Source organism: Phoenix dactylifera, chromosome 1, assembly GCF_051530095.1.
Source record: "Phoenix dactylifera cultivar Ajwa chromosome 1, Ajwa_hap1_PhDact_Kaust_v1.1, whole genome shotgun sequence".
In the NCBI taxonomy this organism is placed as follows: domain Eukaryota; kingdom Viridiplantae; phylum Streptophyta; class Magnoliopsida; order Arecales; family Arecaceae; genus Phoenix; species Phoenix dactylifera.
The window spans coordinates 43,638,880-43,651,814 of record NC_143190.1 but is presented as its reverse complement, the minus strand read 5'-3'; the positions used below and the strand labels follow the sequence as shown (position 1 = coordinate 43,651,814).

Sequence of the window (12,935 nt, the reverse complement as noted above, 5' to 3'; positions counted from 1 at the left end):
TTCAAAAAAAATATATATATATATACATATTAATATTTTTTGATGAAATATGCATATTAACATTAAGAAAAATATTATAGTATAAGTACCAATTCATTTTATCATACATAGCCTATTCCCAAATATCACTAGAGTTTTTTGTGCCCGTATATGAAAAAAAAATTAAGGTGGCGAAACAATCACTTCCAGCTCTTTAAAACTTTTTTGTAATTTTTTAATAAAAATAGGATAAATATTTTTCCTTTCACTTTTTTTTTCCCCTCCCTCTTAAAACAGCTCAGATGAGATCACAAAATATTCATAGGTTATACTATTGTTGGAATATTTTTTGGAAGAGCTTGTGTAAGATATGTTTGCAATAATATTGTACATGATCAAAAGTAGTTTTTCGATTTTTCTTTTACATTCTTAACGAGAAATTTTTTGAACTTTCACCTAATGAGCTGTATGTGTAAGTCTGACAAGTATGATATATATATATATACACACACATTAAGGCGGATGGATCATACTGGCGAGTACGGATACATCCAATAAAATTAAAAAATAAAATATTTTGGAGTGTCAAGAGTTATTACTGGATCTTTAAGTACGATGCTTTAACTGTTCTTGTTTTATAGTTTTGAGGGAAAAAAAAAAGAATAATATGATTTTAAACATAGTTAATAATATTTTGATCCAAATGCTAATTTTTTATTATTATATTTGACATGGACTTGGCATTATAAAATTGGCTTTCAAATAAATACAATTTTTTTATATTTTGTGGTACATGAAGAAAAGCATATTTGACGAATTGTAATTATTATTTTAAGAACACAAGGATTAAGTTGTCTACTTGGAATGCCATTATGTGCCCTACAAATAAAATGATGTGAAAGAAATTTTGACGTCGTTTTTGACCTATTATTGAAAAGAGATCACAAATACTTTGAATTACTTGCAAAAGATATGTTTACCATTCAAAGAGATGCTTGCTGATCAATAGATAAAAAAAATATTATTTATATTTTAGAGGTCACGTTTCTTCAAGGCAAAAATGTTGTATATCAAGCTTTAAAAAAAATGATTGCAAATTTTCACCTGTAATATCCAACAAATAAAGAACCAAGATGCCTTAAAATATAAAATCTTTTCTTGGGATTTGTTGTGGTTCAAATCTGGCCCGAGGGTGACCATGTCGGAAGAATCGAGGGAGCCGCCGGTCGTTGGAGGAAGAAGACGGGGGCCACCTCCTGTGCGGCGGTGGCTGTGGACCTGCACAAAGCCTCATCGATGTTTCCGGTGAGGGTCCTCCGACGATCAAGTTAGAATGGGATAAATTTAGTCCAACCAAAAAGTTCTTTAGAAGTTACATGACTGGGCTATTTGTAGTACTACCGGTGGAGAGGCCCAAGTGGCGGAAGCATTGTCCACCCTTATCATGAGAGGAGGGGTGTGGCTCTGAGTCGAATGGCACGCAGCTAAGGCTGGCCGGTGGCATATGGTGACGTCTGTTCTTGAGAACGGTAAGGTGTTGACAATCGTAGCAGGATATGGCCGAAGTAGTCATGGTGCTGTCCTTTGACTGTCGAGGGCCAGCTATCGAAGCGTAGCGCGGTGGCGTTGCAATGTATGGCCAGGTAGGAGGGTGTGGGCGCACATATGGGTGCGATTGTTCGCGAGGTCGAACCCGTTGAGAGGTCGCATCATGCATTTGGCGAGGCCGATTAGACGGGTGCTGAGAATAGCTCGGCTCTCGGGTTCCGAGGTGTGCTCAGTGGAGCGCCCCGAGCTCGAGGGTCAGGACGTACTACCGAAGTTGATTGCTCCGAGCTCGGTCGTGGCGAGTCGGTGAATATTGGAGATTGATGGAGCTTTTAGCAGAGTCCGAGGCCGGGCTGATTCTGGGCTAGATCGAAAATTCAACTGGTCGGCATTGGCGTATATCGGGCCAAAATTGGGCGGCCTTTTTGTTGTGGATTGAACGATCCATTTCGCCCCCATTAGGATTCTATGTTAAGTAGCAGGATTCCTGGGATAAGATTTTGAATTGTGAGAAGCCAAGAAGTCATTAGGGTTTACCGAAATACGAGAAATAAAAAAAAGAATTTCTAAAACATCTAATGTCAAAAATATTTAAAATTTAAAGTATGCACCTATTGTTGCTAAAAAATGCGACATTCGCATAAAAATAGATGGTGCATGAACTTATACTCCAATGATGTATGTTACTTGCCTATGAGTCATGGCATACGTCTCTCTAAGAAGATGTCTTCTAAGACATCTGAAGAAAGAAATAGAATGAATTCTATTCCCTATGTTTCGGCAGTAGGATCGATTATGTATGCTATGTACTGGCCTGATGTTGCTTATGCCTTAGGCATAACAAGCAGATTCCAGGCTGATCCAGGAGAGGATCATTGGATAGCTGTGAAAAATATTCTTAAGTACTTGAGAAGGACTAAAGATATTTTTCTAGTTTATGGAGGATCAGAGTTGAAACTAGAAGGATTTTCTGATTCTAGTTTTCAGTCAGACCCAGATGATAGCAAGTCTACTTCAGGGTATATCTTTACCCTAAATGGTGGTGCAGTGAGCTGGAAGAGTTCCAAGCAGCAAACTGTAGCTGACTCAACTACTGAGGCAGAATACATTGCTGTGAGTGAAGCCGCTAAGGAAGCTGTTTGGATGAAGAAGTTCATCACTGAGTTGGGAGTAGTTTCTGAGATTGCTGGACCAGTCTCAGTTTATTGTGACAACACTGAAGCTGTTGCTCAAGCAAAGGAACCAAGGTCTCATCACAAATCCAATCATATTCTAAGACACTTCCACCTCGTTCGAGAGATCATCGAGAGACAAGACATAGTGATTGAACGAGTAGACACAAAGAACAACCTAGCAGACCCGTTCACTAAAGCTCCACCACAATAGCAATTCGATCGCCACCTCGATTGTATGGGGATGAAATATAAGGGCGATTGGCTTTAATACAAGTGGAAGATTGAAAGAGTAGATGCCCTACAAGCCAATCGCAATATGAAAATGACCTACTTCCCTTATTCCCTTAGGAGGGATTTCCTTGTAAGACTTTTCCTGCGAAGGATTTTCTTTTGATTTTCCAAATCATGTACATGATATCTAAATATGAATAAAGGCATTGTGTTTTATCATATGCTGTGGATTATATTTGCGATAAACTTCTTAGATTAGGGCAATAGTTTTGAGGCTATGATGAGATCATACTAGTGAGACCTAAAATCCTAAAATCCTAATCTTGAATATTCTCAGTCATTGGTGCATTGAGGCGGGGATCAATATTACCGGAAAGACTGGCACATCTTATGTATGCTCGATGTAGAGGGTGATTGATCTCACAATCACTTGTCTGAGACACTAATACAAAGATGTGGGTGCTCCTTAGAGGAATGAGTTTACTGAATTGACCTACAAAGAGAAATCTTATGAATTCTTACTTATATGTCAAAAAATGATTCTCTTAGTGGGAGTTGTGCAACTGATCCTTTGACCTGAGATCACCATAGTATCTTGTGCACATAAATCCATATTTTTGGTTTCCACTCATTCATGACAATAAGTTGTGTACGAGGTCTTCTGGATATGGTGGATTGTGTACGAAGGTTATGAGTAGGTCAATAAGGAATTAATCACTTCTAGTAAGAGAAGATCGCATCCTATTTATTCTAATCATATGATAATTCAGGGAGCCTTTGATCAAAGCACAATGAAAATTAGAAAGAGTTTCTAATGTTTCATTATTCGAATTATCCTTAGAAGATTGAGAAATATATGAATATGAAATTGAGTTTGACATATATTCATACTCATATACATATTCGGAATGCAGTTTGATTAAAGGATTGAATTGCACGGTAACTTGCCACTAAAGGGTATTTTTGGTATTTCTACCAAATTTCATATTTTTCAGGTAGACATGACACGTTGCTAGACGCCTAGACGTCAATCTTGTCTTATAGCTTTGATCGAATTAAAGAGTTTAATTCGATCACCAATTAGAAAGGATTCTAATTGTTAAGTTCGGGTTCGCGCAGTTTGGACTTAAATCAATTAGAAGAGTTCTAATCAAGTTGGGTCAACTCGTACTCATACTTATTGCTGGCTAAGTATGGAACCCAATGGGTCACACATAAGAAAACTTATCAAGGGTCTAATTGGATTAGATCATGTTTGCAAGATAGACACCGTAGCAGGTGTTGCAAACCCTTAGCTCCTGATTCGAATTGGATTCGAATCTGATTCTTAATTGATCTAATTTGATTAGATCATGTTCTAATATGGGTTAGCCAAGAGTTGGCACCTAATTGGCTTGGTTTGAGTCTAATTGGATTAGATTTGATAAATCATTCAATCTAGACCGTTCGATCTTGATCTACAGTTGGATGAAGACATAATGGAGAGTTGGTTTAACCCAATTGGATTGGGTTAGAGGATGGCTATCATAATTGACCATTGGATCTTAATCTCACCATTGGATGAAGACATAATGGGTCAAGTGAATGGCGCCTTGCATTGGAGCCATTGGATCATCATCATGAAAGATCAAGAAGTGAGGCGTGATGGACATGTGATTGGCATGTGATGTTGACTTGGTCAAAATATGGCACCACATAAAGGACATATCATTTGATACACCCTCTCACTTGATCTGCGCCTCCTCTTATTTGATATGGCCCTTTAGATGATGCCCTTTCATGAGAGGATGTGTGGATGGGATGCATCCCTTGGAGATGCATCTCTACGCCTATTATAAATAGGCTAGCGCTCCATGGGTTTCATCATTTCAACTCCACCCCACTCCTCTCTTCTTTCTTTCTTACATTAGTTTCTTTCTTTCTAGCATTGCTTCTAGTGTATCCTAAGCCAAGACAAGGTGGTCTTCTTTAGGACAAAAGAATTAGAAGTGATTTTAGAAGGTTAAAAAAAATAGAAAGAAAGGAAAGCAAGCCATTAGAGTTCTTTAGAAGAATTCTGCATTAAGGATCAAAGTCTTTGGAGCTTAAGACTTGAATCAAGTTTTCGTGTGAATAAACGTTGGAGGGTGAACACTTGGGCACCTAGTAGAAATTCTGCACATCGGATTAGCGTTAAAGGTATTCTTCTATTTCTGCATTTATATTATATTATTTGATTGCTTCCATTAAGGTGATCTTGGCTTATAAGGGTTTCATGTTAAGGAACTTTATCAAGAAATTTTTAAAATTCCTACCTTCCGCTGCCCATTATAGCATGCTAGAACCCTACATACCATAGTACAATGTAATCATGATTCATAAGATAAAGATAAAAGTAATATTTCAGAAGAAAAAAATTCTCTATTATCCCTTATTTTCCTGAATTACGTTATGGTAAAATGTGTAGCTCGTGAGATCAAGTTAAAACTGTTTAAAGAAAAACTCATCAAGCATTATCCTCATCGTATTCCGGAATTTATCCATGTAGGTTGATAAAGGGTAATTATTGGTTAGATCAGCACCATCCAAATCATGTGCATTTGTGGCGATGCTTTGCGGGTTGGATGGAGTCATGGCGATGGACCTGAACCAACTAAAAATTGTCAAGAAGACCCGATCAATAAAATCCGGCTGTCGAAAGGCAAACGCGTTCATCCTTCCTCTGGAGGCTTCTTTATTTTTCCGTCGGCAGGCGGTCGGGCGGGCGGAGGAGAAAAGTGTCTGCTCCTGCTGCTTTGATTCCTTTGTCTCCACGAAATCAAACAAACCACCAGCCTCCTCCCTTCGCTGTACGGGTACGTATGAACTTGAAATAGAATTCATTCGTGCAACAAGACTGCGTACCGAGGCTGGGTTGGATTTGATTTGATTTGATTGGATTGGATTGGAGTGATCACCGGAGGAGCCTTGCGTTGCCGACCGATCTCTTTGGCTTATAAGTGTAGAAATATATATATATATTTTTTTGCAGAGGTGATTGATCGATTGATCGACGATGGATTTCGAGCTGCGGACGGCGCGGGAGAAGCTGGAGAGGGATCAGAGGGAGCGGAAGGAGAGGGCCAAGGCCCGGCTGGAGAGGGAGCGGAAGGCCAAGGCCGAAGCCGCGCGTCGGCGCGATGCCATCGAGGCTGCCCAGAGTGCCAAACGCCTCGACGCCGCCCGTGCTCGCCTCGAGGTCATCTATCTAGCTATCGATCCATCGATCTTTTCTTCTTCATTTCCCTATTCTTCTGTTTTTCTTGATCCATACGGTTTTGCTATTGCTAGAATAGAGAAAAGATTCTTCCTATTGTAGCAGGGATGCTCTCGGACGATGCCATCTTGATTTACTTCATAAACTTTGTGACCTAGGGCACTAGTTCTAAAATTATTTCTCATGGAGATGAGTTAATCGCAAGTGAGAGGATATACTTCAAATTAGGTACATTTTTTGCAGTGAAGATTCACACCACCTAGGGTTAGATCAGTGCCCGAAGAGGTTATTCGATCCAGTGTACTTTGGTCTTAATAATCTTAACATCACCTGGAATTTGCCAAGGCATCCGTAGAACCTATTTATAGCACCCCAACTGATACCTGATTGGCTCGTCCTATTCCAAAAAAGGATGGTCTGAATCTGACCTCTTGAGGTTGTTTAGGTCTTAACACCCCATCCATTCTGTTGGAAGTGGTTATCATCATATTTTTCCTGAGATTAATGCAATGAGTGCTGCTTTCATGCACACAAAAAGTCTATTCTGCCGCATGACATGGGGGGATTGATGCCTCTCACGGGAATTAGTGCGATACGTAGATGTTGGTAGAGTATGAAGTTGCCATGGCTGAGCAACTTTTCTTGTGCGCAAAATGGGTGCCCCGGAGCATTTCTATTTTATTGGTAACCAAGGATACTGAATTAGCAAACTTTTAGGATAATTATAGGAACATGAATTCCTGTTTATGCAGATTGAGATGACTAGGATAGCCTCTTCATCAGCACCACTCTTTTCAAGCCACAGATTAGATATTCTGCCATTGCACTTTGCCTACATTTTCTTTCACCTTTCCTTATTCTTACGTACCTTTTCCTTGCTTATCTATGTCAGCTAGCAAAGACATTTTTCCACACAGAGTTCTATTTTCTTGTCCACCTTTCCATCTGAAATATTGGTTTTTTTCTACTTACCTCTTGATCCTTTCCTAAGCTTTATATCTACCTTCAAAATTCTACCTGGCCATTTAAGATCTTTCCGGAAGTATAGATCTTTATAGCATTTTTTTCCTAAGGAGGGCACAAGGCTTGATCCCAAGGTTTGCCGTCTTGGTACCGGATCTCGTACCGGTGCCACACTAGCACTGTGTCGGTACGGTATGGTACAAAATTTTTTGGTGTATCGAATATTGGTACGCTATTTGTAGCGAATATTGGTACAATATCCGTACTGTGTGTTGGTACGCTATCCATATTGGGTATTGGTATGGAATTGGTATGGTGCGCTCCATACCGCTTGGTTCCGGCTGGTACGGCGAACCATGCTTAATCCATTCTAGAATTACCTATATTGCCCACTGGTACAATTTACGCTATAATTGACTTAATGTGAGTAGTTGCAATGCTGCATAGACACAAATGCAAGAATTGGATTCAAACACATATATCTAAGTGTCTAACACGGCGAGAGGAAAAAGAGAGGTATGGTGGATATGTAGGATAACATATAAATTTGACTACATTGTATATTTATACCTTTAAATATTATTTGTTTAAACATTACAAAGAAAATATTAAAAAGATATTGTTTGTTAAGATCTTTCAATACATATGTTTCTCATTAGAACATCTCAATTAACTCAAGGATGTTGTCAAAACAATATTTTGCAAAGTTGTTTCAATACCTACATCCTTAAGAAAGCTCGAAAAAGAACAACCAATCACTCCTAATATCATATTAGACTATCTAACTCATTGTTGGAAGAGTTCAACTTACTCATTGTTGAAAGAGTTTTAACTCTCTTCCAATCTTTAAAGGTGGCTACTAAAGAGCTTCATAAGCATCCAAGTATCTGATACATATAGATTCAAATACATATCTGACACAGATTTTTGGAGATGGATTTGAATGTTTAGATAACACTGGTGAGCTGTTAATTCCCATGTTCCTGTTTCTATATAATCAAACAAACACGCAAGTCATCCATTTGTATAAATGCAATTGGAGCCACTTGCCTAGTATATAATCAATCATCAAGTTTAGCAAGATGTAGACCTATACCCAGTAAATTTAGATCCGTTGGATCTGTTTGCCTTATGAATAAATTAGAAGAGATCTAAACAAATCCCACTTATTAAGCTTCATTCTGGCAATAGCAGTTTCACAACTATTCTAGGGGGCCTAGGACCAGGTTTTAGGGGCTCATCCAAACCATGGTGCCTATTGCATTAGGGTGTCAATCAAACCTGATATATCTGTAATTGGGTTCCTCTTGACTGCCCCAGACCTGACCCGATTATATGCTTTCTTGAGGGGACTCGGCTGGTTGATGAATATGGTTTAGAAATTGCGACCTCTACTTTTAGGTACTTATTCTTCTTTAACCTGGATAAAACTATTTGACCAAAATGGTTGAATAGATTATTCATCTAATTCAGCTTTATTCTTTTGTTTCTGCCACCAACTTACTCCTATTTGAATAGTCCAAATAAAACTATGCTGGAATCGTACATGGCTTTAAGGATCTGAATTTGATCCATCAAGGTTTTGGATCTGAGATAATTGATTACTGTGATCAGCAATGGTCATGTTTGGATGACATTCCACATTATTGGGATTCTGTAACCCAGTGTAGAAGCTGGCTTGTTGAACGAGCTCTTTTCATCTACTCATTCTTTCCCTCTCCAGTATGTACAACTTTCACCACTAAGAAAGACCTTCATTGTTCAAAGATTTTAATCTGGCCAAGTTTTACATCAGTATGATGTGACTTGATGCTTGAGCAGGAAGGTTACTCGACGAGATGATTTAGCTCAATTAACAAATCCACTCCTTCCAGCTTAATCTTATGCTTGTGTGCTGTATCATCCTATCTCTGCATTTTGAGCGGCAATATACCAGTATCAGCATTGTCTACGATTACAAGTATGTTTTTAGGGAACTTCTGGAGCTTATAACCTTTATTACTTTCTGGAGTGGGGAAATGTTAGCCCATGCACAAGTAATTCAGTGATAATTTCTTATCAAGGTGTGGCAGAATAATCTATATTACTTGTTATTCTTATTTAAATGTATCATAATATCTTGACTTGTTGTTTAGTCTTGCAAATCATTACATTGGCTATGATGTTTATTAGTCTTACTCTTTGATTATTTTTGCAGGCGGATCAACAAACTGAAGAAAGTCTGCTTCTTGGGAAAGGAATTTTGTTTTCCAGAATTCTTGAAGCTCTACCTTATGATGGCTATGGAGATAAGATCAAACTGCCATCTTCCTGCTTCACGGAATTATCTGATCGAGGAGCCCTGGATAAAGGCCCTATGTACTTCAGGCTGTCAAAAATTGATCACTCAGGTCCTCCAGGTTCAGATGCTACTGCAAAGCAAGAGCGTGAGACAACTCATTCGGGAGTTTTGGAATTTACTGCAAAAGAAGGTTCTGTCGAACTGCCACCACATGTGTGGAGCAACTTGTTCTCTGGTGACAGTCCAGATGTTCCTCTAATTGAGGTGTGCTATGTTAGCTTGCCCAAAGGAACTTATGCAAAATTACAACCAGATGGGATGGGTTTCTCTGACATTCCTAACCACAAGGCTGTTCTTGAAACAACACTCCGTAGACATGCGACCCTTTCTCAAGGTGATATTATCACAGTTAATTATGGAGAACTAAGCTGCAAACTAAGGATTCTTGAACTAAAACCTTCTTCTAGTGTTTCTGTTCTAGATACAGACATTGAAGTTGATATAGAAGGGTCTGACTCTGTTTTGGACAGCAACAAGAATCAGCATATTCTCATGCCACTTGTTTTGGGTAAGGCTGAATCAGGAACTGTTGAAGAAGGAAAATTTAATTATTACAAGTTTTCTATTGATGACACCATCAGGGAGAAAGTTGCAACTGGGATTTCGAATATCGTGGTAAAGATTGAGGCAGATGCATGCAATGGGGATACCAATATTTATGTATCTAGGCATCCATTGGTTTTCCCAACTCAGCACCATCATGAATGGTCGTCTCATGAGATGGGTTCCAAGGTTTTAATAATCAAGCCGAAGGATCCAAGCCTGGTTGGGGGTACATACAGTGTTGGTGTCTTTGGTTTCAAGGGTTTGGCGAAATATGACATTTCTGTGGCTGTGAAGGGTAAAAGTAGGCAAAGGGTTGGAGAACATGCTAATTCTTCATCTCAAGTTGATGTCGATTCTGTAGAATGTCAGAACTGTAAACATTTTATATCCACCCGCAGCATCGTAATTCATGAAGCTTACTGTATCAGACACAATGTTCTTTGCAAACATGATGGCTGTGGAGTTGTCCTTAGGAAGGAAGAAGCAGCAGATCATGTACATTGCGATAAATGCGGGCAAGCCTTCCAACAGGCAGAGATGGAAAAGCACATGAAGGTGTTTCATGAGCCACTTCATTGTCCTTGTGGAGTTGTCCTAGAGAAGGAAGAAATGGTAAGGAATTGCAGCGTTGTTTTTCTTTGTGATGCTCTTCTCTGCTCTGTGTGTAACAATTTATACATGAGAATTTGTTACCTGAACTAGTTTCACATTGATTTTACTGCATGCTCAATTGCTGTATATTTATGTAGTAACATTCAGGTTGAACTATATTGTTGAGAAATATTCTTAGTTATGCTTAATTTTGCTGCTTTTTAGATGTTTCCAATGCATATCATGCTAGTTACTGGTCAGATATCTACTCTTGAGAGATCTGAATCTGGCATTCCACATAAATAGTGCAAGCATTTAACTATCTTCTGCTAGGCTTATTGTAATGCATTGTATTCGGAAGGGTTTTAGTAATTATCTTTGACCATTGGAAGCATGTGAGGATGTTAGTAGATTGTAAAATTTATTAGAAACCAGCAAGCCTGCCATAATGTCTGTTTGCCCAACACGTATTTGCAGACTCTCTGGATAATCTGTCACATCAGATGCTGCTTTATTTGTGGTTCTTTTTGGGAAAACTTAGTGTAATTTCTAGTCTCTAGATATGTTGGTTAGATGCCTTGGTTTCCCGTTTGGCGGGCTTGAGCCATGTCAATATTTTCTTTGAAATTATTTTGAAAAAGCATGTTTAGCCATGTCAAAAGATGGGCATTTGATTGGGAGTTTTGAAAAGTAGGATCAGAAGTCCCCAAATTCAATTGCTAATATTCCACTGAAACTTGCATTATGTTAGGATCAGAAGTCCCCAAATTCATTTGCTAATATTCCACTGAAGCTTGCATTATGTTCTCCTGATCAAAACTATTTCGTCTTTGCTGCAAATTAGCAAGCTTTATTTTCTTGTTTTTCTTGTATATCTGTGTTGTCTGCAGCAAAATATTTATCCCCCAATTTTTCAGCTTCACTCCGAAGTGTGCTGAACTGCTAGCTGTTCATGTTATCCTGCTTCTTTTTTTTTTTCAAAAATCAGATCAGAGTTCAATAGCATTCATGGAATATAGGTGTATCATTTGTGATTCTTCAAATCTATTTGCTCTGTTACCTGAAAATTTATGCAACCATTTGCTCATTCCTTGTGGCAGATCCTGCACCAGTCCTCAAACTGTCCTCTGCGATTGATTACATGCCGTTTCTGTGGAGACATGGTTCAAGCTGGGAATGAACCAGTGGATGCCAGGGATCGGCTCAGAGGACTGTCAGAACATGAAAGTATTTGTGGATCTAGAACGGCACCATGTGATTCATGTGGCCGTTCTGTCATGCTGAAGGAGATGGACATCCATGTGATTGCTGTGCATCAGAAGAGCTGACTGCTGGGATGATTTCTTTTGCTCAACAGTCCTTTCAATTTAGTCGTCCTGGGGATTTTGGTGCTTCGAAGAACAATCTGTTTTATATTTGCTTTGTATATGTCAGGTTACCGCCTTTTCCAGCTTTGTGGTTTTATCTTGCATCCTGAGTTTTCTTTTCTTGTGTTAACTTCAATAATAGAAGAATTGACGCAATTTTTCTGCTGTTGCTCTTTTAACAATTAGAAGCCTTCTTTATATATATATATAATTAAAGTTTATAGAATAGGTTCTTCACTTGCAAAATCATGTCAAGCACACTAGGTAAAGCATATGCTGCACGTGGGTTATAATTTTATCTTCTGCAAGAAAAATTGTAAAAAATGGAGTGCTAGCTCAAGAATCTTTCTCAGATTCCCACATGCAAAGAAGTTTAAGTTATGGCTCAGAGTTAATCATAAATTCTGCAGCATATGCTTGCTTAGATTTGGTATACTTGTATAGATGTTTGATATACAGTTGGGATGATGTTCTTATGTTTCTTAAACTGAATAGTTTTGTTACTGAGACTTGTCAAAATTACAGATTTAATAGGCGCATGATGACTACGGTAAGAAATGTAAATATCAGGTGTGTTGCTGATGTTCCATGCTTGGTCCTTCTTGATAATATCAAGACATCTCAGCCCAAGCTTTATATGCAGTTGGGATAATGTTGTTAAAGTTTCTTAAACTGAGTAGGTTATCTATTGACAATTGTCAAAATTAAAGATTTAATAGACGCATTGGTGATGATGACTACGGTAAGAAATGTAAATATCAGGTGTGTTGATGATGTTCCATGCCTGGACCTTCTTGGTAATAATATTAAGACGTCTCAACCCAAGCTTTTTGGGAACTATCTCTAGAGATTTAGACGATGCATATGTAAGGAACTGCAAAACTTGCACTCAACTGTCCTGTCAGAAATTAGTAATAACAAGTAATAACAAAGAGGTTCAAGCAAGATCCACCGTACCG

At 38.5% G+C, this 12,935-nt stretch overlaps 1 protein-coding gene across 1 annotated transcript; it reads left to right on the top strand.

The window, feature by feature from the left end:
• Positions 1–5,574: 5,574 nt before the first annotated feature.
• LOC103713944 (Ubiquitin fusion degradation UFD1 family protein) lies at positions 5,575–12,132 on the top strand. The gene is made up of 4 exons (XM_008801004.5): positions 5,575–5,767; positions 5,944–6,150; positions 9,329–10,630; positions 11,710–12,132. Exons 2-4 carry the CDS (start codon positions 5,968–5,970, stop codon positions 11,935–11,937), a joined length of 1,713 nt encoding a protein of 570 aa, XP_008799226.3. The 5' UTR covers positions 5,575–5,767; positions 5,944–5,967; the 3' UTR covers positions 11,938–12,132.
• The last annotated feature ends 803 nt before the right edge of the window (positions 12,133–12,935 follow it).

Bases quoted from the DNA above. Each gene is read 5' to 3' on its own strand.
- LOC103713944 (XM_008801004.5), top strand. From the start codon at position 5,968: ATGGATTTCGAGCTGCGGACGGCGCGGGAGAAGCTGGAGAGGGATCAG. The intron at 6,151-9,328 runs GTCATCTATCTA...TTATTTTTGCAG, and splicing joins CCGCCCGTGCTCGCCTCGAG to GCGGATCAACAAACTGAAGA. The intron at 10,631-11,709 runs GTAAGGAATTGC...TCCTTGTGGCAG, and splicing joins TCCTAGAGAAGGAAGAAATG to ATCCTGCACCAGTCCTCAAA.